Source organism: Dysidea avara, chromosome 9, assembly GCF_963678975.1.
Source record: "Dysidea avara chromosome 9, odDysAvar1.4, whole genome shotgun sequence".
Taxonomy (NCBI): domain Eukaryota; kingdom Metazoa; phylum Porifera; class Demospongiae; order Dictyoceratida; family Dysideidae; genus Dysidea; species Dysidea avara.
This window is the reverse complement of record NC_089280.1, coordinates 28620689-28646813: the sequence shown is the minus strand read 5'-3', so window position 1 is coordinate 28646813 and position 26125 is coordinate 28620689. Positions and strand designations below refer to the sequence as shown.

Below are 26125 nucleotides of genomic sequence, written 5' to 3'. Positions count from 1 at the left end.
AGCTATGTTGGTACTCACTACTGACCAAATTTCAAGTCAATATCTTTTTCCAATTTTATAAGTTATTAATTGTCAAAGTTAGTAAATTGGATGTGTGTGAAATACCCCTTTTCGCAAATCCGGTCACATATAACCAGGAATTCCGTGTATAACATTAGCCTCATGTATCCTCATGTAACCCTGTGTAATGCTGTGTAGCTTCATGTAACCATGTTGTAACCCTGTGTAGCCTAATGTATGTATCAACATGTAACCCAATTTAGCCTTCAATGTAACCTGTGTTGCAATCCTGTGTAGCCTCCTAGCCGAATGTAATGCAATGTATTCTCATGTAATTCTGCGTAGCCTCATGTAGCCCCATGTAACCCTATGTACCCTCATGTAAAGCTGTATATAACCTAATGTAACCTCATATAATTTGGTGAAGCCTCATGTAACCTGTATTATTATCCCTTTGTACCCTGATGTAATTTCATGTAGCCCTGTGTAGCCTCATGTAACCAAGTGCAGCCTCATGTAACCCTTTGTATTGCCTCATGTAGTCTCATGTAACCCTGTGTATTGCCTCATGTAACTCTTTGTAGCCTCATGTAACTATGTCAGTCTCATGCAACCTTGTGTGGCCTCTGTGTAACCTCGTGTAACCTTATGTAGCCTCATATAACCTAGTGTAGCCTCATGTAACCCTTTGTAGCCTCATGTAACTCTGTCAGTCTCATATGCAACCTTGTGTAGCCTCATGTAACTCTGTGTAGCATCATATAACCTCAAGTAACCCAATGTATAGCCTTGTGTAACTCTGTGTAGTCTCATGTAACCCTTTGTAGCCCCATGTAACCCTGTGTAACATCGTGTGAGCCTGTGTAGCCTCATGTAACCCTATGTATCCTTATGTAAATTTGTGTAGCCCCATGTAGCACAGTTTAGGTTCATGCAACCCAGTGTAGCCTCATGTAACTCAGTGTAGCCTCATGTAACCCAATACGGTGTAATGTTGTGTAGCCTCATGTAACTCTGTTTAGCCCCATGTAACCCAATATATCCTCATGTATCCCTATATACAGCCTCATGTAACCTTGTGTACCGTCATATGTATAATAATCCAGTGTAGCATCATGCAAAACTGTGTAGCCTCATATAATTATCCCAATGTAAATTTGTGTAGCTCCATGTAACCCAATGTATCCTCATTTAACCCTGCATATAACCTCATGTAACCTCAGGTAACTCTATGTAGCTTCATGTAAGCTTGTGTAGCCTCATGTAACCCTGTAAAGCCTCACGTAGCCCAATGTAGCCTCATGCAACCTTGTGCAGTATCATGTAACCCAGTATAGCCACATGTAACCATGTGTAGCATCATGTAACTCTTTGTAGCTTTAATGTAGCCCAGTGTAGCCTTATGTAACTCTGTGTAGCCTCATGTAATCTTGTGTAGCCTGTTGTAGATGTTGATTGCAAGGTTTGTTAAGATTAACGGTACATTAAGTAAAGAATTTAATGGTTTAACAAATAATGTTAATTTCATGGTTTAACAAATAATGTTCATGATTTAATAAATAATGAAAAGTACTATAGAAATCTTGCAAATTTTTGGGTAAACAATATCAAGGAAATTATTTCCATTTCTAATTTTGGCAATGTAATTATAAACCTAAATTTTGATACAAATGGCATCTCAAAGTTCAGGTTTTGTGCCAAAATGTGTATCAGGACACATAATAGAGAAGATACTTGTCATTGTCTTGTCATTTGAGCATTATATATTAAATAATGTAAATTATTTATTAAAAAAGAGTCATTATTTATTTATGAAAATGTACATATGTATAAACCATGTACAGAAAACATATATAACCTAGTCTTTTATACTTAATATATTGTTATAATTTTGATACAAATGGCACCCCATGTCTTGATGCAAAGAAGCCACAATGAGATATTAAATTGACACTTCCTTTAGAGATACGTGTATAGATGTCGCAGAATTATTTGAAGTGATTATATAGCACTGTAATACAGAGTACATATAGATAGCTTCACCTGATAGCTTTTATGATTGGTTTTGAAACAGAGCATGGTGACCATGCCCTTAGCTGCACTACTAACAATTTGCTTCTATACAGAAAACAGAGAACAGCAACCATGTCCCTTATTGATTTATCAGGTGGAATGCCTTCACCACAGGCTCACTCATAATTACCAGTAAGATTGAGGTATATACTCTCATAAAGCAAGCACCCTACCAGAACAGCCATGTTCAATATTCTACTAGAACGATACTAGTCTCACATAAATAGCATAGCTATGCTATACCAAAAGTAAACAAATTAGCATATTGAATTTTAAAAAATGAAGTCACATTCTAAGTAGTGAAATGATAGACACGAACAACCACTCTAATGCAACGTTGTCTTTCCAGAGTGAAAGCAATTGAAAAACTCACTGATTAAAGGGCTCATTTTGCTTGCGAGTATTCATCTTATTTCATTTGGGATAAATACTCACAGATGAAACGGTTGCCACACCCTTCAATTGCAATTTTTTTAATCACTCACGCACTTATGAGACCATGTTGCATTTGAACGGTACTGTATGTCACTAAACCCTATGTTAGAATTGAAAATATTGAAATAACATGCCAATGTAGAGATTAGGCCATTCAGACTATATACATAGCAGTGCTATTACTTACCAGAACAATTGTGACCATTCTCATTAAGAGTATATTCAGCAAAACAAGTGCAGTAGTAGTTACCAACTGTATTAGTACAGTCATGTTGACACCCTCCATTGGAATTAACACACTCATTGATATCTAAAAATACAAAACATAATAATGTTCATCATAAAATAACTTGCATGCAGACCTTGTGTCTTACAATTATTCACTACAGTAATGTTGGAGACAAATTAATGAGAGATGTGCTGACAATGCTAGAAGATTTAAGGAACTAAGTGCATGCATCTCTGATGTATAAGTATAGCATTGAGGTGTAGAGTCATCTAGATGCAGAGTACTAAGTTATAAGCTATAATAAGAATAAGGTCCCAGTGCAACCATTGGGTACTGGAACATGGTGCTCTGTTGTGACTATAGATGCATGCTATGACTACTTTGGGACATTTGATATTTATGGTTTTAAATTTTGTGATACAGAGTCAAGATGTCAAGAAATGTAAAAAGCCATGTAGATCAACCACAAATTTTATAATTGAAATCATTTAACAAGCTTGAAGGTCCATGCAGCTGCTGAATTCATGCAACATAAATACAGTATCATAATTACCCATGCAAAACAGCCAGTTATATAAAAAGTTGTGAAGTCAAAGATGGCGGCCATGATATGGCTGCAATGATGTGGACGATAATAAATTATAATAATGGCCTTTATTAAACTTATTACCATAATTTGCTTATTTTCTTTGTTCGTTTGTAAAACATGTACAAAAAATTTATTACAAGAAAATTTTTACATAAGTTCAAACTACTCTAATAGAGCAGTCAGTCATAAAATCATACAAAAATATCCTTACATAAAAATTTTTATTACAGATTAAAATACAGTGAATTATGGTGTTATCCACATCATTGCAGCCATTTCATGGCAGCCACCTTTGATTTCACAACTTCTTTCGCTCAGGATTTTTTAGGTAAACATGCATGCAAATTTTATTGTACAATATACAATAAAAATGCAAATTATAGTAGTCTCATGATATGATCAGTATTAGATGTGTACTCTAAATCCTTTAAATAAAATTATTGATTGAAAATAAAATATATAGGTCATACAATTTAAAGCATTTGTGTGGTTTTGTGTAGTCAACTAACAGTACTAGTACCTTCACAGTGGTGATCATCCACTCCAAGTACATATCCAGTATGACATGTACATGAGTAGCTACCAATAGTGTTCTCACAAACATGCTGACATCCTCCATTGGACTCCACACATTCATCAATATCTTAACAAAATTGATGAAATAGTAACTGCAATACAGTACACAGAATCATACCAACACACAAAGTCAGATCATTATGATGTAACTGATATCCATCATTACATGTACAAATGAAACTTCCGTTAGTGTTCCTACAACCATGATTACATCCTGCTGTTCCTTGTAAGCACTCATCAATGTCTGTAGCAGTAGGTAAACATTGTTTTACATGTGCACACCTAACCTATGCAGGTTGTCCTGTCTGCTATCAAGTGATATCCAGAGAAACAATCACATTCAAATCCTCCATTTAATTCTATACACACTTGAGAGCAGTTGTGAAGACCATTGCGGCACTCTCCGATATCTGTAACATACATGCATCATCTATCACTTGACACTTCAGATCAAAGGAAACATTATGTTTCACATATCATCCTGTGGATAGGGCGATATCATGATATAGCCCTGACCACATATGTCTTAGATTCTGAGGCAGTACAAATAATATCTTTCACATATCCTGCAACAGCAAAAACAACAATAAAAAATCCAATACTTACATCATGCAAGTGAGAAAAATGTTTTATGGGAATACAGCCAACAAAGGAATGATCTATAGTAGATTGTCGGCACATTGGGCTTCATCACATCTGATCAAAGCCAGTCATCAGCTAGCAACCAGCATGGTTGCAAATAACATTTTCTCCAGACCATCACTTGATTAATAGTCAAAACTATGATGGCATGCATGGATAGGTTTTGCTAGGTATTTAATGATTCCTAACAAAATCACCTGCATCTGTTGTGCTGGCTTTTTCTAACTAAGACTCTATGTGAACATTAGTGGTCGTCCATATAAGAGTTAGTCAAAAAGACCTATTATTGATGATAAATAGCAAACAACATTTCTTTCTACAGCCAAGTAGATGTTTTCAAGAAAGAAGTTGTAGTCAGGGCTACTGATTAAAAGGCGCATGCCAAGTGAGTCACAGTCAGAAATGTGCACTGGATATTAATTATGAACAATTAACTTCAACTTAACATTCAGGCAGATAAACCTGGTACTTAAGCGCACATGCCATAAGCCCACAAATTTACAAAGCCCTGTCTGAGAACCCTTTGTTATGGAAGCATTGATATATATCAGATAGAAAATATCATACATGTCATATCTGTAGGAAACATTTAGAACATTTTTGTAATATAAGCTGATTTTAGTGTATGATGTAATGTACAAGTCACGTGATATAAAGAGTCCAGAGTAACCGCTAAATTCGTAACATGGCGCCCAACTTGGTGGAAGTAACCTGTTGAGAACTGGATGGATAGAGATCAGTGAAGCATTGGAAAGAGTGAAGAAGCGGCGGAGCGGACATAGAGGAGTCATTACAAAGTATTTAAAGGAGGCGAAACACATCCTGGAGAGTGATGCCAATTTGGACGAGAAGCACCTAGTGAAGGTGAAGGCGTTATCCGAAATACTAAAAGAGAAGTTTGATCTATTGAACACTCTGGACGAGGAAGTGTTAGCGACGTGCCCGACTGAAGACATCGAAAGAGAAATCGAAGAAGCGGAGGACATCAAGTGTAGAATCGTGGAAATACGTACTGAACTAGATGGCCATCTGAATTCAGGAAAAGGTGGAAAGAAGAAAGCTGGTGAGGTGATAGAAGAAAAAAGTGTTGAATCTAATTCAAGTGTAAATGAAAAACGTGTTGTATCACGTGACGGGTCGAAGGAGCACGATAAATCAGGTGCACCCGCGACTCTATTGGAAGCGCGCGACCCCGAATCAATTGAATTAAATATATTAAATACAAAATTCTAACTAGCTTAACTACAAAACAACCTTAATTAATAACTTAGTTCAACAAGTCTATGCCATCTTCTGGGCATAAGCCATAATGCCTCAGGATCATTTTGGCATTATATCTCCAGAGAGTAACTGACAAGCGCTGAAGCAATTGTTTCCTTGCAAACTGTCTGGGAATACCACTTTTAACTGTGGTACGGTCGGCAATCGTGGATAAGGATGATAAAACAAAGGGTGTCCAAACACCAAACGACTCGCAAACTAGGGGAAAAATTCACCACCATGGTTATTAACAGTTTCCAAATAATGGTCATCCTTAGCCTCCTCACCGGCAGCAGCAGCTACCCCAGCCTTAGATGCAGCAGCGGAAATAAAGGAAGGCTGAGTTGTGCACCTGACAGAGAGGTCAAAGTAATCAGGACGGCCTAGAGTAAAATCAGGTGGTAAATGTCCCCAGGACAAGATTGATCAGAGGCAATGCTTTGCTCACAGAGAACACCAGGGTGATCTTGCAGTAGAGCATGATGTACTATAGAAACAAGAGCATTATGGCATTGGATACGTAGTGGGCCATGAGAGCAACCAAGAAGATGGTCACCAAACTGATCTATGACAGACAAACATGTACAAAGTGATAACAATGGGAAAAGAGGAACACCCAACCATAAACGGACAGCAACAACAAACTCATGTGGAGAAAAGGCCAAACCCAATGTTGGTTGAGGGATGGCCTTCAGCCAGCCACTGCTGAGACCAGAGGAGTGAGCAACAGCACGTAAACGAGCCTGGTCACGGATTGTGGAGGTGTTGAAAATGCTTGCAAATAATTGATCATCAAGGGAAGCCTGTAAGTCATTTTGGGAAGATAAGTTAGAAGGCAAGATGGATAGACTTTGGAAATAGGAGATAGCACAATTTTCACCTGGAAAAAAGGAAGTGACATCAAAATTTGGTGCTAAATGGGACACCAAAATCCGGGCTGAGTCACAGGAACCCAAAAAGGCTGGATGTGAAGAGCGTTGGGACTCATGCAAACCCAAGCCTCCTAAATGGAATGGCAAAGTAGATTAAGACCAAGCATTATCAGAGATGCTACAATACAAAATTCTACTAAGACAGTTGCGTAGGTTAGAGTCAAACACAGATGGAAAGCAGCCTAATGATGAAAAAGGGACACAGCGCAATATGTGAGTGATCTTACAAACACTGAGACAGCTCCTAAGCAAATTCAATTCAATTTGAGGATCTCCAAGTTCTGCAAGCTTATCCTGAATAGATGCAGTTTTTTCAAGTTTACTAGACAAAAAAGAATTTAAAAAAGTAGGTGGTCCCCACACAGGAGACCCTAAAAGCTCCAAACCACTGCTTTCAGGATTAATTCGTTTTATTGCATGAGGAAATTCAGGGAAAGAGCTATCTCCAGAAGGCCACTTAGTGTAGCAAGTGCGAGGTCGAGATATTCTAATAGAGCAGTCATCCTAATAGAGCAGTCACCCGAAGAGAATTCAAGAGATCAGCTAGAAACAAGTCACCCTGTAGAGAGATCAGCCACAAACAATTCACCCTGTAGAGAGATCAGCTAGAAGAAGTTACCTTGTAGGGAATTCATGCAACTATAGAAAGAGATAATTCAGCTAGAAGAAATCACCTTGTAGAGTTCAGCTACAAAGAAACCACAATGTAGAGAGTTCAGCTACAAACAAATCACCCTGTAGAGAGATCAGCTAGAAGAAGTTAACTTGTAGAGAGTTCAGCTACAAAGAAACCATCATGTAGAGAGTTCAGCTGCAAACAAATCACCTGTAGAGAGTTCAGCTACAAAGAAATCTCCCTGTAGAGAGATCAGCTAGGAGAAGTTTCCTTGTAGAGAGTTCAGTTACAAAGAAACCACCATGTAGAGAATTCATTTACAAACTAGTGACCCTGTAGAGACATCAGCTAGAAGAAGTTACCTTGTAAAGAGTTCAGCTACAAAGAAACAATTCTGTAAAGATCTCAGCTGCAAAAAAAATCACCTGTACAGAATTCCACTGCAAACAAATCACCCTATAGAAAGATCAGCTAGAAGAAGTTACCTCGTAGAGAGTTCAGTTACAAAGAAACCACCATGTAGAGAATTCATTTACAAACTAGTGACCCTGTAGAGACATCAGCTAGAAGAAGTTACCTTGTAGAGAGTTCAGCTACAAATTTAAAGAAACCATCATGTGGAGAGTTCAGCTGCAAACAAATCACCTGTAGAGAGTTCAGCTACAAAGAAACCACCATGTAGGGAGTTCAGCTAGAAGAAGTTACCTTGTAGAGAGTTCAGCTACAAAGAAACCATCATGAAGAGAGCTCAGCTGCAAACAAATCTCCCTGTAGAGAGTTCAGTTAGAAAAAGTTACCTTGTAGAGAGTTCAGCTACAAAGAAACCATCATGAAGAGAGTTCAGCTACAAACAAATCACCCTGTAGAGAGATCAGCTAGAAGAAGTCACTCTGTAGAGAGTTCAGCTACAAAGAAACCACCATATAGAGAGTTCAGCTGCAAACAAATCACCCTGTAGAAAAATCAGCTACAAACAAATCACCCTGTAGAAAGATCAGCTAGAAGAAGTTATCTTGTAGAGAGTTCAGCTACAAAGAAACCACCATGTAGAGAGCTCAGCTAGAAGAAATTACCTTGTAGAGAGTTCAGCTACAAAGAAACCATTCTGTAAAGAGTTCAGCAGCAAACAAATCACCTGTACAGAATCCAGCTACAAATAAATCTCCCTGTAGAGAGAACAGCTAGAAGAAGTTACCTTGAAGAGTGTTCAGTTACAAAGAAACCACCATGGACAGTTCTGTAATAAATATATGTATTATATATATAATTTGTACATTTACTGATAAAATCAGAAATATTTAAGGTACATCTGCTTCATCTTTTCTTCTTCCTGTGGTAAAGAAAAAAGATAGGTTAAAAAAGTCCCAAAGCAGGCCATAGGCCGGCTTTGGGGTATACAAATACAAAAAGAAGTGAAATCTAATCCAAAACAGCCAAACTGTAAAAAAAGTGTGCGGCCCTCAAAAAGGTTATGGTGAAAAAAGATGTGAAATCCAAGGTGGCGGCCAAGAAATGGCTGTGATGGTAGGTTAATGGTAAAAAATTTAATAATGACAATTCAGGTGAATTTTGTGCCAATTGACCAAGCGGCACCAAATTCACCTGAATTGTTGTTATTAAAATTTTTCTATTAACCTACCATCACAGCCATTTCTTGGCCGCCACCTTGGATTTCACATCTTTTTTCACCATAGCCTTTTTGAGGGCCGCACACTTTTTTTACAGCTTGGCTGTTTTGAATTAGATTCGATTATCTACACACACTACTGGAAGGCGCGGCAGCATGAAGCATACAAGGGCTAGCGTTAACTGAAGCCAACTATCAGGCGGCAATTGAACTGTTGAAGAATCGTTTCGGTAATACACAGCAAGTGATCACCGCACATATGGATGAGCTGTTAAAACTACCCGCTTGTGCTGGAGAGAAGACTCAACAGCTCCGTGCCATTTATGATAAGGTGTGTGTAGAAGTATGAGGTCTGGAAGCACTAGGAGTTGGTGCAGAACAATATGGCAGCTTCCTAATACCTGTTATTATGGCTAAACTACCAGTTGAAGTAAGGCTACAAATAGCTAGAATTACAACAAATGATTTGTGGAAGATTGAAGATTTGCTTCACATCATAAAGGGAGAGGTAGAAGCCAGGGAGATAAGTGATGCTGTGAAGGTAAATGAAAGGAAGTATACAGACATTACACACAAGAGTGGTGCGGGAAATATAGGAACAGCTTCATCACTGACTGTGAGAGACCAAGGTCCTGGGAGAAGCAAATGCGTATATTGTGGGGAAGATCATTACTCAGCCTCATGTGTAAGGGTTAAAGATGTGTCAGTGCGTAGGGACCTAATCAGAAAGGATAGAAGATGTTTTATTTCCCTAGCCAAAGGGCACCGTGCAGCACAATGTCGTAGTACTAAGCGATGCCGTAAGTGCAATAACCGACACCACCAATCACTTTGTGAGGTACCACAACATTCATCAGAAACACAGCAACTAGAAGGGAACATTACTGATAGTTCCTTGACAACAAGTACGAGAAGTAAAAGAGTGGTATTGCTTCAAACAGCTCAAACCTATGCCTACGCTTCAATGGAGAAATGGTACCGGTGAGAGTTTTATTTGACAACGGAAGTCAAAGGTCCTATTTAACAAATTCCTTGAAGATAAGGCTTGGCTTAAAACCACAAAGGAAGGAAGTAGTGAACTTGAATGTGTTTGGTAATAATGGTTTTAACAGACAGACTTGTGACCTTGTGACGATTAAGCTTCAAACCAAAGAGAGTGAAGATATTCAATTAACAGCTCTTGCCTTTCACACGATATGCTCACCACTTCCCAGAATGGTCAAAATTCACCAGTATCCCTCATTACAGAGCTTAGACCTGGCAAACTGTCTGACAACAAATGATACTGTGAATAATTATGATTCTAATGTAGATGTGTTGATTGGATCAGATTTTAACTGGGAACTAGTTTTGGGAGAAGTGAAGAGGCAAGAGAATGGGTTGGTTGCCATTAGTAGCAAATTTGGATGGCTTGTATATGGGCCCATTAGAGATGTTGGGGTAGGTAGTGTTGTCACACATTCTAATCTAGTACTACAAGGACCAAGTACTGTACCAGGCACAACTAACAATGAAGATAAGTTGGAGAACTAGTTGCGACGTTTTTGGGACATTGAGTCACTCGGCATCATTGATGAGCCAACTCCTGAAGAAAGCATGGAAGGCTTTCCGCCACAAATCACCTTTGATCTTCTTCAGTGCTGATATAAGGTGGGGCTACCTTGGAAGTGGAGTAAACCCAGTTACACAAATTATGGACTTTGTGTCAGACGTCTCAATCAGTTAAAGGTAGGTTTACAGAAGGAACCGACAATGTTCAAAGAATACGATGATACATTTAAGACACAGTTAGCCAGTGGCATTATTGAGCCTGTTCCCTTAGCTGAGCTAGAGGCAGCACCCAGTCATTTTCTTCCACACCATAGAGTTATTCGAGAGGATAGAGACACAGCAAAGCTCAGAATTGTGTTTGATGGTTCTGCCAAGACTGATCCTAAGTTGTTTTCACTAAATGATTGCCTTGAGAAGGGGCCTAATTTGACACCTCTCATTTTCGATGTTTTGCTAAAGTTTAGAGAGCATAAAATTGGCATTACTGCCGATATCGAGAAAGCATTTCATCAGATACTGATTAAACCAGAGGACCGAAACATGCTCCGATTGATCTGGTATGAGAATATAGACTCAGTGCCAATGAAAATGGTACAGTACAAGTTTTGTAGACTTGTGTTTGGGTTGACACCGAGCCTAGCCATATTGAGAGGGGTCATCCAACATCACTTACTACTGCATCAGAAGGATTATTCTCAAGTGGCACAATTCTTACTAGATTCCCTATATGTTGATGACTTACCTGGAGGCACCACTGACCCTACAAAAGGTTTTGAATTTTATCAATTGGCTAAGGAACTTATGGCAAAGGGAGGGTTTAATTTGAGAAAGTGGAGAACAAACAACCAGTCTTTACAGAAACAGATAAATGAAGCAGAAGGGAATAAAGGAGATGTAAATGGGGTTGTAAGAATTTTAGGGCTCAGTAGGGACACTGAAGTAGATTGTTTTGTCTTCCAGTTTGATGATTTAATTTCATTTGTTAACTCATTGCCACCAACAAAGAGGTCTCTTTTGATGGTGTCAGGCTGTCAGCAAAAATTTTTGACCCATTGGGTTTCTTCAGCCCCATTACAATTGGAGCAAAGATACTGTTTCAGCAGGTGTGTATTAGCAAGATAAAATGGGATCAAGCATTGGATGGCGAAGCTTTAAGGAAATGGAATCAACTGCCAAAGGAGTTTGAATTGTTAGCAAAGGTGAAGATCCCTAGATGTTATCTGAATCACAGTGAACAGCATGTTACTTATGAATTACATGGTTTCAGTGACGCCTGTGAATGAACGTATTCTGCTGTTGTATATCTCAGAATATGCTATGAAGGAGATAGTGTTGAAGTTAGTTTTGTGGCCTCCAAGACACGTGTAGCCCCAATGAAAAAGCAGAGTATCCTTCGGTTAGAGTTGATGGGTGCCACGCTTTTAGCAAGATTGCTAAGTACAGTGAAGACAGTACTTCAGCCGACACTGGGTGAAATGAATTCTTATTGTTGGGTGGATTCATACACGGCCTTGTGTTGGATTAGAAATAACCGTTGCTGGAGACAATACATACAAGGCAGAGTTAATAAGATTAGAAATTTGACAGACCAAGAATCTTGGAGATTCTGCCCAGGAAAGGAAAATACGGCAGACTTACCTTCTCGCTCAGGTGGAGCCATGGATTTAATGAATAACAGAACGTGGTGGAATGGACCAAGCTTCCTTCAACAGGGGTCAGAGAACTGGCCTGATCTGCCTACCAGCTTTGATGTGGAAAGTGCTAATGCAGAACTTGTAAAGAACTCTACAACAATAGTTCACTCCTTGGTTACCACATCCAGACAAGTAGCAACACCCAACATTGATTTAGAAGCGATTATTTCACCAGAACAGTACAGTACAAGACTGAAGTTATTACGTGTTACTGTACTTGTTTCACAAATTGTGGACAGGGTAAAATCAAGCCAACAAGGTGAAGAGAATTTGACTGCTGAAAGTATTTCTAAAGCAGAGCAGATGTGGACCAAGACAGTACAAAAGCAGTGCTTCCCTCAGGAGTGGCAAGAATTAACAAGAGGTATAAAGGAAGTCAGAATGAAGCAAATCATCTTGTACCTAGACACTCAGGGAATAATCCATTGCAAGGGAAGGCTTGGTGAATCATCACTCTCTGAAGGAACCAACAATCCGATTTTGTTGCCAGCAAAACACAAGTACACAACTTTACTGAACTCAGAATATCACAAGGTCGTCCACCACAATGGGATAAGAGAAACATTGAATACAATACGTCAGACATACTGGATTATACGAGGATGTGAGTCTGTCAAAAAGGTGATCAGAAGGTGTGTTCTAAATCTGAAGTTCAAAAGTAAACCCTATACCTCTTCAGTGCAACCTGATCTTCCTGGAGAGAGAGTAAGTGATGGACCGCCATTTATACACACAGGTGTAGATTTTGCTGGACCACTATATGTCCAATCTAACAGTCAGCAACGGAAGGTATATTTGTGTTTATATACGTGTGCTTCAACCAGGGCTGTCCATCTGGAGATAACTGAAGATCTTTCTGCTGTATCAATCCTTCAATCCTTTAGACGATTCACAAGTAGACGAGGGTTACCATCAGCAATTCTTTCAGATAATGCAAAAACGTTTAAGTCTGCCTCTGCAGCAATTAAGAAGATTGTTAGATGTAAGGTAGTACAAACCTACACAGTGAATAATCAGATTCAATGGAAATTCATAGTGGAGAAGGCACCATGGTGGGGTGGATTTTGGGAGAGGATGGTAGGAATCACGAAAAGATGTTGAAGAAGACCATTGGCAGATCCACACTAACATTTGAGGAGTTACGGACCATTGTAGTTGAAATTGAAGGAACAATCAACAATCGCCCTTTAACTTATATGTATGATGCTTATATGTATGATGATGTAGAGGGAGTGTCACAACCGTTGACTCCAGCTTATTTGATCTATGGCCGACAGATAATAAAGGGCCACAGTCAATGTCAATTTGAAATAGCAAATGCAAACAAGTTGCTTACAAGAAGAGCAAAACATCAGTTTAAGTTGTTAAATGATTTCACACGACAGTGGCGAAGGGAATATCTGCTGGGTCTACGGGAACATAGTAATTGCAGCAGAGAAGATCATGGACAGTCACGACGGACAACTGTTAAGCCAGGAGACATAGTTATTCTAAAGGATGACCTCACCCACCGGATTTGGTGGAAGCTGGCAAGAGTGGTGGAACTGATCACAGGAAGAGATGGACAGACCAGAGCAGCAAAGGTTCTCGTTTTGAATCAGGAGAAGAAAGCCTCAACTTTACGCAGACCTATACAGCATCTCATTCCCCTTGAGGTATCAATGGACCATTGACTGATCGATAGGACAATGAATTCTTTATGGTAGTGATAGTAACTTGATTACTTGGGGTAATCAACCCCTGGCAGTGTAGGAAACATTTAGAAAATTTTTGTAATATAAGCTAATTTTAGTGTATGATGTAATGTACAAGTCACGTGATATAAAGAGTCCAGAGTAACCACTAAATTCGTAACAATATCTGTGTCAGATTTCTTGGTTGAAAGGTAATCGTTTAACAATTTCCTTTCTGTAACCTAGAATAGCAAGTGTCTGGGAAGGACCAATAATAGCTCTGCCCTAGATGTCTTGTTTACCCAAGTTTTTGCCACAATAAGTCTGGTATGAATGGCTTAACATTTTTGGTTTACAATCTAAACAGAATATTCCATGATACTACTGGACTTTTATGCCCATTCTGGCAATGTAGTTAAAACGTTAAGCTGTACTTTTCCCATAATCGATTGCTTTAGGCATGCTTATAAAATGAATGGAGTGGTTAAACTCATGTTGGCTTAGGTGATTTGCCCACTGCAGTAGGTCTGAGTCAAATATGCTGAGAATTCTGCCTAAAATGCTTCAGAAATTTCCCAGACTGTTCACCTATTGTGCTCTTCAGTGTTCCCATTATGTTTGTGTTATGCTCCTAGGGTAACAAAATTTCTTACAATAATCTTGGAAAATTTCAATCAGTGAATGCTCTATTAGAGTATTTCACTACAAAATGATTGTTCTATTAGAGTATCGATGTTTCCACTGACTGCTCCATTATGGATTATTGGTCTATTTTCATGGAATATAAGTTCCACAGTTTGAAATATCCACCTACTATGTTAGCATTAGCATTCCAGTCATTTATGCTTTTATTATAGTGGCATATTTGACGTAGGCTTACACTGCAGACTAATAGCCTGTAATATGCTTGGGAGAACATGACAAATCAACGATTGAAGGGTGAGATTACAGTGCCTGAGATCTTTAGTTTTTAACCATTTAAGCAAGGATTTTAAAGACCTTGTTATCTCCCAAATATCAAAGCATCTTATGCATACTGTTTTCTAAGATCAGAAAAACACACAGTATTTTTTGAAAAAGGCTGTGTACAGGCTATATGGTGGTGTATGGATGACATTTTGGCAATACTATAGCCCACAATTTTAACCCACAATCGATTATGCAGATATGCATGTAGTTTGTCTTTTCACCTAATAGGTGGCACGCCTGAGTGGTATATATTACAGTAGGACCTCCATTATCTGAACACCTGTGCACCAGTTCAATCATAAAAGTGTTCAGAAAACATGGATAAAGCCCATTCATTTATACAAAGTTGTGTTCAACTACTCTAATAGAACATACACTTACTAATTGTGTAATACTCTAATAGAGCAGTCACTTATACTATTCAGATAATCGAGGGTTCAGATAATCAAGATTCGGATAATCGAGGTCCTACTACCACAACCATGGCAACTTAGGATTTGCCTGATATATGCCCGTTTCCTCAGTCTACAGCCCTTGGGCATATATATCAGGGAAATCCCTTGTGGCCATGGTTATAACTACTGACGAGCATACATATGTTAACCAGTCACAATTACATTGCAAACAATTAGAATTTTATATTTGGTTCATAGAAATAATAGCATTGAAGCAAGGATGGTTGTCTACACCTGCAACTGTACTAGTGGTTTTAATCTATGGTTCAGCCTTGGCTGTAACTAAAAGGGTAGAGCAAGGATTAAACATTTAGCTACTGCACTAGTACAGGTACAGGTGTAGGGGCCACCTTTATATAGTAGCTGCATTATATAATTGATGGAAAATATACAAACCATAATACCTGTACAATTGTGGCCATCACTAGTCAATTCATATCCATCCCAACAGGAGCACTGATAAGACCCATCAGTGTTATCACATGTATGTGCACATCTTCCATTATCAATTAAACATTCATCGATATCTACAATAAAATTACTGTCATGTGTGTACAGTATAGCCAACATGGCAATTACATAATACTGCACACAATGAGTGAAATATTTTTCACTTTTCTCAAGTATCCTTAGTCATACCTTTTCACCCTAGTACAAATGTGACTCACAGAATTGTGTACACTTATAAAAAGATGCAACAACACAATGCATGCTTGAAGTGCCAGACTTGAAAACTTAGAATGAAACTCATGACACTTGTAACACACTTTATCTCATATTCAGCACAACTAGGAATAACGGTTCTCTGTGTATACCAGCTGATAAACATATGGTAAGACCAGTGTGAAAAAAACTCTCCCTTTTTACTTGCAGTTTATGATATCCAAACAGCTTGGTTATGCACCCGTACCACTTTTAATCTGCTGCTGCTATTAATGATTCATAGCTACACACAGAGAGCTTCTAGGTATGTGAAGTAGCAACAAACTTTGGTATAATCAACTTCACCAAGCTTTGTGCTAGCCACCAAATTAAGCTTTTTAATACCAGCACACACTAGATTAAATATTCGCTCAAATTCTAACACAACAAGAAAGCAATTTACATGAAGTAGTTTCATCCAAAACTATTACTTCAAGGTGAACTGATCAGAGAATAGTTTTGAAATGAAATATTTGCCTGCGTCCATAAATGCCCAAATTTTAAAACACCCATAATTTTCTACTAGACAAACCATTTTTGGACATCCAAGTGGAAAACTTGACTTATAATATACTTAAAGGGTGAGGTCATGACATACCCATTGGAGGCGTGACATCAAATATACTTGATGGAGAAATTTCTGTGCTGTCATAATCTCAAAGTGTTATCCTTTCTTGCACAGATTCCCCTTCATACCACGCAACTTTTTACACACAAGATTTTTTACATACAGAACAGTAGCCCTGACTTATAACAGTTTCAGCACATCACTTTCATAAAAAGAAATTTCAAGCAGCATACAAAAGCTATTGACTTACAATAAAGATCACAAGAATGCCAGTAAAATGTTCTTGAATCTCACAGAACATATTTGTCTAACGCAAAATAGTTGTATAGAAGTAATTCCATAAAGTTTGAAAGGTCTTTTTTCCTCTTCCATCACATGCGTGATTGTCCAGATTCATCTTGCATTGATCGCACAAGGGAGTGACACACAGGCACTCACTGTAGGTTGATTTGTGACCGCGTCAAGGGTAAAAGTTTCTGACACAATCGAAAAGTACTAAAATATTGTTGCTAAGTCACCGGTCAAAGGTTGAAAAAGGCTCCTAGTTACAGGTCAAATCAAAATTTTGGTGGGTCAAGACTTTGACTGCAGTTGCAGATCTACCTACAGTGCATATCTACGTGTCATGTTTTCATCTTACTTCACCATTTTATTAAGTTTTAATCATGTGGTACAGTACTACACACTGTATGATGTGCTGTGACATGATGAGTCTTTTGATGTTTATCCCAGCATTGTATTTAAATGGGGATGAAGTCACAGCAGGTTTCTAAGTATAAATTAAGAACTTAGTTTTAAAATGGTCTTACTAGTGTTCAAGAAAGAAATCGTTAGTACCATTGTGATCGCCAATGTAAAAGGAATAAAATGGCAGTTGATTCATGGAAATAGTGCATGCGAGTGCCAAGTTATAAGTCTTTGAATGGAATGTTGTAAATCTAATGTGTAAGTTTTGGGCATTTATGAATGCATGCACCATAATGTTTTCAAAGGTGATTATCAGTGTGTACTATTATTTTGGCTTCTTATCATGAAATGGCTCATGACAATTCACAATAGCTACAAATAGCTAATAAGGCAAAGACAGGCACATAATATCATAGCATAGTATACTAGAAATTAAAGATTAGATTATCCACTTTATCACACACGCACACACATACGCACGCATGCATGCACACACGCATGCACACACACATGAGTACTATGTCATGTTATCGAGTTGGCTTACCTTCACAAGTCCTTCCATCATCTTGTAACAGATACCCATCATCACATGAACACACAAAAGATCCAACAGTGTTAGTACAGTTATGATCACACTCATGATCACCATTACATTCATTGAAATCTTGAACATGATCATAAGGTAGATATCACTCATACCAACATCATTTCTCACCTATTCCACAATTATTACCAGTCCATCCTGGAGTACATGTACACACTTCTGGAAGAGTACAGTTTCCTTCATTGAGGCAACCACCTGAGCAGATAGCTACATGCAAACAAAGGAAATGTTTTATACTGCACTATCTATTATACACCATGATATACTGCACGTTACATCTACTTCACTAGTAGAGACCCACAGAATGTTCTTTTAAATCTTCCTGTGCCTTTTCACCAACCGCAGTATGTACAACACACATATAATGGACCTACCTTTGTCCTCCTTTGTGTCCCAGTTCTTTTTGCTGTCAACGCAAGATTTTGATTTGTGATAGCATGATACAGCTTCCCTTCGTAATACTGTAAAAACCCATATTTTCATAGCAACTGAATTGACTGCAAAAAAAACTCCTACTGCATGCTCTTCATTTGTAACACCGTGTAATGGGTGGAACATAGCTGAAAAAGAAGCATAATGGCCACTTCACCTTTCAGTAATAGATTTAGGTGCAAAATTAGATTTATGGCATGCCTGGCACCATTTATGTGGCATGTGCAGATTTGTTTAGTTAGTCATTAAAAGACTAAACAATCAGAAAAGGTAGGAGTTTTAAGTTGAATTAGGGATCAAAAAAGTAGTGAAACAGGGAAATGGCTAAAAGTAATGAAACAAGAGAGGTTGTCTATTCTTACAGTTATAGTCATATAATCCCTATATTCTGTCATGATTATAGACAGAAGTATGTACAGTGAGTAAATGTGCACTAGTCAAGACACACGGTAGTGTATCATGCGGCCCAAGAATCCGGCGCGCCCACCGTGAGTATATTTACAGGAAGAAAACGTGATTTCACACCTTTGTAGCTCCATGATCCCTTATTCAATTGGAATGAATTTCACTACACAGGTGCCCGCCAGGTAGGCTACGCCACATACCAAATTTGAAGCAAATCTCCCTAGCTGTTTCTGAGATATGAGTGGCTAAAGTTTCGTTTTAATTTCTTCGTTTTTTTTTCTTCGCCATAGGGGGCTACGGGGACTTCGATTTATTTTCGCACACTTTGCAAAAATTGTTATAAAACACAAGTTTGTAACTCCATTGTATCAATATTTGGCACAAGGAAAGAGTGTATAAAGGTACATTCGCGTACCAAGTTTGCTGTGAATCTGATAAATATCCAAGGAGTTATGAGCGTTTATTCGCGTAAAAAAAAAGATGAAACTTTTGTCACAGCTACAGGGTAAACTGAGTAGAGGAATAACTTGAAAATTCGTGTGTACATAGGCTGATTATCGTAGGAGTGCCTTTTGGTGGTTAGAACAGCAACAAACTTACAGCTACAAAGTTATAAAGCAAAAACCGAGCAAGTGTAAAATCGTGAGATCGAGATACTCTAATAGAGCAGTCACTGGGGGGCAAAAAAGTGTATAAAAATGTTGAAAAAAAATTGAACTGATCATGACCAGAGTTCGAACCAAGGACCTCCATACCTAATGCCTGCATCCTTAACTACTGAACCACTGTTATCTCGGCTGATCACTTTACTTAATTTCTACCTTATAAATGAAAATTCTAGCTTAATAAGTAAAACTGATATACCAATAGAAAATCTAGATTGTTCTAGAACATTCTATGTGTGTTCTATTAGATGATTTCAGCAAAAGCAAAAACGTGTGCTCTATTAGAGCATTAGTACCATACTATTGTTGCAACACTTTGAGGCTCAATCTAGTTGCTATTTCATCAAATCAGAGCCATTTTCATATCAATCAGTGGTATATTTGTAGTATTAACTTAGTTTCGCCCCCAGGGGTCTGCGAGCAGACTAGTATGACCGACTCATGTCAATCATCATCATCATAATCATCATAATAAGTGCTATGCTGGCAAAACTTGTGATACAACAGCCTGGAAATCATATCCCAGTAAAAAGGTGCAGGATTTGGTTTTTGAAAATACAAAAAGAAGTGAAATCCACTCAAAAACAGCCAAGCTGTAATAAAAGAGTGCGACCCTCAAAAGCCTGGGTGAGAAAAGTTGTGAAACCAAAGGTGGCGGCCAAGAAATGGCTGCAATGATGTTAATGCTAAAAATTTTTAATAATAGCTGTGTGCATTATTAAAATTTTTTAGCATTAACATCATTGCAGCCATTTCTTGGCCGCCACCTTTGATTTCACAACTTTTTTCACCCAGGCTTTTGAGGGCCGCACTCCTTTTTTACAGCTTGGCTGTTTTTGAGTAGATTGCTATAACCGCAACCTTTCTTGTTTCACTACCTCTAGCCATTCCCTTGTTGATCCCTATCTTTTTGATCCCTAATCCAACTTACAATTCTTACTTTTTTAACAGGCATGCACCCACCGGCTTTCAGCTGGCTGTGCATAAACTGCTAAGGCTACGGACTTGATTGTTTCACTGTTTGACGTTGCTTCGGCCTGAGAGGTGTCTTTTGGCATACCGCAGTACGTACAATGCATTCTTCATAGATTTACCGGTGTCCTCCTTTGTGTCCCATTCATCTTTGCTGACAGAGAAAAGTGTCGATATGGCGGTAGCACATGATAGCTTCCCTTCAAAATGGAAATCATCTGTATTTTTCACAGTGGCTATTTTGATTGCAGGGGTGCTTTTCAAACAGTTCTTGATTCATACTACTGTGTAACGGGTTGAACATAGCCAACAATGGAGCATAATGGATACTTCATTTTTCAGACAATAATTGATATACAGCAATTGGGGTGTGCGGCACCATTTCAGATCCGGTATATGTGGGTTCACCAACCATACTAATTATTTATTAAAAAGTTAGCAAACAAGTACACAAAAAATTGGAATTTTCAGCTAGAGTATATAGTGACCATAGCACATTGATAAAAAATACTGAAACAAGCTGTAGTGCACGATATTAAATCACAGTAAAACAATAAGAATTGTTATATCCCTACTGTGCATTTTTATTATGGCATCTTGAGCACAGTAGGTATAGCTATAACACTTCTTATTGTTTTACTGTGATTTAATATCGTGCATTACTCCAACTTGTTTCTGTACTTTTATCGATGTGCTATGGTCCCTACTCTAGTTGAAAATTCCACATTTTTTTGTGTACTTGTATATATATATATATATATATATAGCTATGCTATTGCATTATTTATTATGCACCTCAGATCAAAGAAAAGCTAGTGCATATATCATATATTGCACTGGTTCAGGAAAGTTAGCAAGATTTATGCACTGTAAACAGTGTGTATGTCTCATTAAGGTAGTGCATATAATGTTATCTCATTAACTCTAGATATTACACAGTTAGGTTTACATAATTTAACCCATTCCAAGAAATCCTCAGATTTCTTTAAGGATCATGAATATTTGGGCTTTTCTGACCAAAACTGTTACCCACAAAACCAGCCTTCACAGCAGTGTTTGTGAGGTACAATCAAGCCCCAAAGTGTCTTCAGAGCAGCCAAAACACTTTCAATAAGTTGCTACAGAATTTTTAAAAAATGCATTGAGCAGAACATTCTGCTGACTAACTAACTCCTACCAGCCTAATTCCTTCAGACACTGAAGCAAACTTGATAACCACTAAGGCTATGGGCTTGATTATTTAAAGTGCTCCATCTGAACTGGTACCTTTTCTCATACCACAGTATATGTCCTACAATGCATGGATCATGGACCTTATTTGTGTCTCATTTCTTTCACTGAAAGTGCAAGGTGTCAATTCATGGTAGCAAGAATAATATAATGCATGATTTCCTCTCTGCTGACTATCATGCTTTAATATAATGAGATGGTTCATATTTTCTGTAGTGGCTGAATTGATTGAAGAGATGTTTACATACTGTAATTCATCTATAGTGCAGTGTAACAGGCTAAAGATGGATGAAAACAAAGCGTAATGGCACTTCACATTTCAATAGACAAGTAGAAGGAAAATTAGGAATTTAAAGTTTGATTAGGGATGGATCAAAAAGTATGGAATAGAAACAACAGAGGTAGTGGCAGCAGAAGGGGGGGGGGGGGGGGATAGAGAGGCTGGAGCCCACAAGATGCAATATATGCAACAAGCATCAATTGTTTATCCCCAGAAATCAACAGCTCTATTGGGAGAAGTGGTTTATATTATCGTTGAGCTGTAATCTGGAACAATTTACACCTACATTAGTTGATAATAATCAATCTGTTAATTTCAAATCTGCTTTAAGCAATTGCATTATTAATTGTTTTGCATTTGTTCTTGTACTCCTTGTTTGCTTTATGTTGCTGGTACTTGTGTTTTTCTTTGTGGTTGTATATAGCTGTATGTTTTGAATTGTAGGGCACTGCTGAAAACAGATCGTAGAACTGATGCAGTCACCCTCTAATCATTAAATCAACTTTCAGATAAGAGGGACAGAGCTCCTCCAATAAATACCTTGTGTTTTGTCATGAGTGTATCACTTGATGAAAGGTTTTCGAACTAGTATACAGTTATATTATCATAATTTATAATGGAAGGATTCATTGTACGTGTGTCTCACCTGAATTTGCCAAAAGTGCTACCAGTTTCAATCCCGTTCACCTATTTTTCAAATTTTTCTGGAGGCATACCCCCCAGACTGAACATGCTTTGCAATCACTGCAACCATGAACAAGTCTCCAGCTTCCACATAATATTATTATTATTATTTTTAACACTTTACAGTGACTATGTGTCAGCTCCACATATATGTGTCAGCTCAAATAATATTTAGCTCCCAAACCTTTTCACTTTCCTCCACCTGCCTATACCTGCAGATTAAATGTCCACTAGTATGTATATCTGCAACCTCTCTTGTTTCTATTCCCTTATTCACTACTTATTTGATCCCTAATCCAATTCTAAAATTCCAAATTATTCCTCCTACTTGTATACATACTACAATACATTTTAGTTAGTCCATGTACAGCTACAATAGCTATTACACAAAAAACACTTACGTTGACACGTTGGAGGATTTCCATCATAACCAGGACAGCAAATCGATACAGATGTATAGTATACAGATTGATGGTAGTAAACGTAAGATTGACTGTAGCTGGTTGCACTGTAAATTTAGATGTAATTAACAGTTATCTGCATACATTAAATATGCTTACGAGGAGCCTGTGCATCGTCTCCGCCTCCTCCACCGACGTCCACATTTGTATGTGTAATAGCTGGCTCGATATTGAGTTCGATATGCAGTATTTGCATTCATTCGATATGAGGTCACGTTTGTAGAACAAACACTGTAACTATGTTAAAAGATAGATGCTATGATTTTAATTTAACACTTGTGCACTGGATTGTTATGTCAATATCGTGCATAGTATCAATGTAAGCACAGTTAATGCTAATCAGTGGCACACATGTATGATCAAGGCTAGAACACCACACTCACTGCTGTATTAAGTAAGATAGTGGAAAAGTGGGTGCTATACTGATAATGTAAGAGATTCATGCCACAGTCTGCTAATGCAACCGGTATTGGTTTACAATCATTATTGTGCATGTGTTGTGTGTGTGTGTTGTTGTGTTGTGTAGTGTGTGTGTGTAGTGTGTGTGTGTGTGTGTATGTGTGTGTGTGTGTGTGTGTGTGTGTGTGTGTGTGTGTGTGTGTGTGTGTGTGTGTGTGTGTGTGTGTGTGTGTGTGTGTGTGTGTGTGTGTGTGTGTGTCAATGCAAAAGATCATCCTTCAGCATGTCAAGCACTGAAGTAAGAGTTGATCAACCCAATTAGCCTTTAATTACTTTATATACATTATATCATAGAGTGATATACCGTAATTCGCTTTTTCATGCAAAAAAAAATTGTGATAAAAATTTTTGTGTAAAAAATATTTTTGTATGAATTATGTGAATGACTGCTCTATTAGAGTAGTTCAACCTTGTGTAAAAATTTTTGTGTAAGAAATTTTTGTACGAGTTTTGCATTTGAAAATTATTTTACAATGATAAAAAAGACAAATTACTTTAAGATACTGTATGATGCATAATTATAGTGTATTACCTTGTGATTACAACCTAAACCTTTACAGGAAAGCTTATAACATTCCTCCACAAATTGGAATGTCAATTGTTTGTTTAATAATTATCACTAACCATACAGAAAATCTTTCAGTTTCATCCTGTTGTTTATGGTTTGCAGGCAAAATTACAGCAGGAAGAGTGTTATATAATTATTGTACTTAGAAACATATGCAGATGTAAGGATCATTCGAACCTTAGAAGCAGTTGGGTTGGCACTATAAGAGACATGTAACTAAATAAACTACACCCACCTAAGACATTGAGATACTAAAAAGTTTGTGCATCTCGGAACAATACACTCAGAATTGCAAAATGATGCAATAGAAATCTCCATACTGTTTCCTTCATCATTGGATAGCTACCATCTTCACTGGAGTTGCTTGTATTTGTAGCAGCCAGTGTCACATTAACAGTGAAACCTGTCTAAACAGGCTACTGTTTAAACTAAACTGGTAAACCCCCAAGTGTGTTATTTTTATATAAAGTGACCTGCTTAATGCTGCCATCTGTTTAATATGGTAAAATTGGTCCCAAAGGTGACTAGAATTTTCACTGCAGAGTTTAAGGGCCAAACACCAACTGCAAGGACCTATAGCAATACTTACAACTTTAATTCAATGATCACATCACCTTTGTTAGTGGTACCACAAAACTGGAACCCATGCACCAAAAGTTATGATGTCAACGGCAACTCAACATCATTTTTACTTCAACAGAATTTTATTAACTGCTTACCAGTTATAAATACAACCATTGTTTACTGACACTATCAAACATATGTATCCTATAACTGATTACTTCTGGACTCACTTTCAATGACAATTTTAATTCTGAGAGAGCCTGTACACATATACCATTTTTCTATCGCCTATGTTTTATTGCTGTTCTAGGGAACCAATCCCCACTACTCTTAATTATTCTAGTAGTAATACGTAGCTAGTTACAACTTTAGTGGTAGGTATGTAATTGTAATGATAATTATTTTAGTTTGTATGTATATGTATGTATGTATGTATGTATGTATGTATGTATGTATGTATGTATGTATGTATGTATGTATGTATGTATGTATGTATGTATGTATGTATGTATGTATGTATGTATGTATGTATGTATGTATGTATGTATGTATGTATGTATGTATGTATGTATGTATGTATGTATGTATGTATGTATGTATGTATGTATGTATGTATGTATGTATGTATGTATGTATGTATGTATGCATGTATGTATGTATGTTTCTCTGGCTGTGAGTACATGTTGCCCACAGGCCATAAAAGCAGGCTTGATAACCTGCATTAAATTAAAAAGCAAAATAAATAATAAAAAGCTATGTAGCCTACACATAACCTCCAATTATATATATGGATGCTTTTGTGTGAACCTTACTGCAAGTGTAACTGCATGCAAGCTTATAGCTACAGCTATACACATGCACCAACACAAGCAGCTATGTTCACCCCGTGTCGGCAAGTGTATCAAAGTTTTTAATATGTATAAGCCAGAATTAATCAAGTTCAGTGTATGGTGTTAGAATGATAGTGATGCAAGAATGATGCCAGTGATGTAAGAGAAAGAAAACCATGATGATGTATACAAAAACTGAAATCGTAGTACGTATGTGTACTATGTGAATCTCGGGCAAACAGCGGCCACATATCTGATCAGTTGTGGGCATGGCTAGGAAATAATACTATACGCACACACACATAAACACCAAGTTAACACTTATTAAGGACAAGCTATTATGATACAAATTACGCACACTAAATTAGCTATATGTAGCTACACATGTTAGGTAGCTACGTAACTGCTGGAACTTAAACAAAATATATGCTACTTACTTTCCTGCCTCTCCAGATTGAGAATCAGCTTGATGCATTTCTAATGCGATGAAAATAATCAAAAGGAGCGCTGCCGTGCTTTGCTGCCCCATCAGCTGACCGTACCGACCAAGACGATGCCGAAACTGTAGGGTATAAATAATAATAATAGGCTTCCGATAGCTACACTTTATAGGTTTCTCGCGATGTATCAGTGCCAGTACGCTAGACGACACTCATGCAGTCAATGATGCTGGTAAGTCGAAACTGAAAGTAG

General features: G+C 37.8%; 1 protein-coding gene across 2 annotated transcripts in view; it reads right to left on the bottom strand.

The window, feature by feature from the left end:
* Positions 1–26122, bottom strand: part of LOC136266170 (signal peptide, CUB and EGF-like domain-containing protein 2) — a 51848-nt gene extending 25726 nt beyond the window's left edge. For both annotated transcript variants that reach the window (XM_066061162.1, XM_066061163.1), the window contains exons 1-10: positions 25870–26122; positions 23111–23248; positions 22952–23058; positions 17994–18089; positions 17823–17942; positions 15726–15848; positions 4190–4312; positions 4021–4146; positions 3847–3969; positions 2696–2818 (exon numbers count right to left, since the gene is read on the bottom strand). In XM_066061162.1, coding sequence (XP_065917234.1) covers positions 2696–2818; positions 3847–3969; positions 4021–4146; positions 4190–4312; positions 15726–15848; positions 17823–17942; positions 17994–18089; positions 22952–23058; positions 23111–23248; positions 25870–25961 — 1171 coding nt within the window. In that variant the 5' untranslated portion in view covers positions 25962–26122. The remainder of the gene's footprint in view (positions 1–2695; positions 2819–3846; positions 3970–4020; positions 4147–4189; positions 4313–15725; positions 15849–17822; positions 17943–17993; positions 18090–22951; positions 23059–23110; positions 23249–25869) is intronic.
* Positions 26123–26125: the final 3 nt, after the last annotated feature.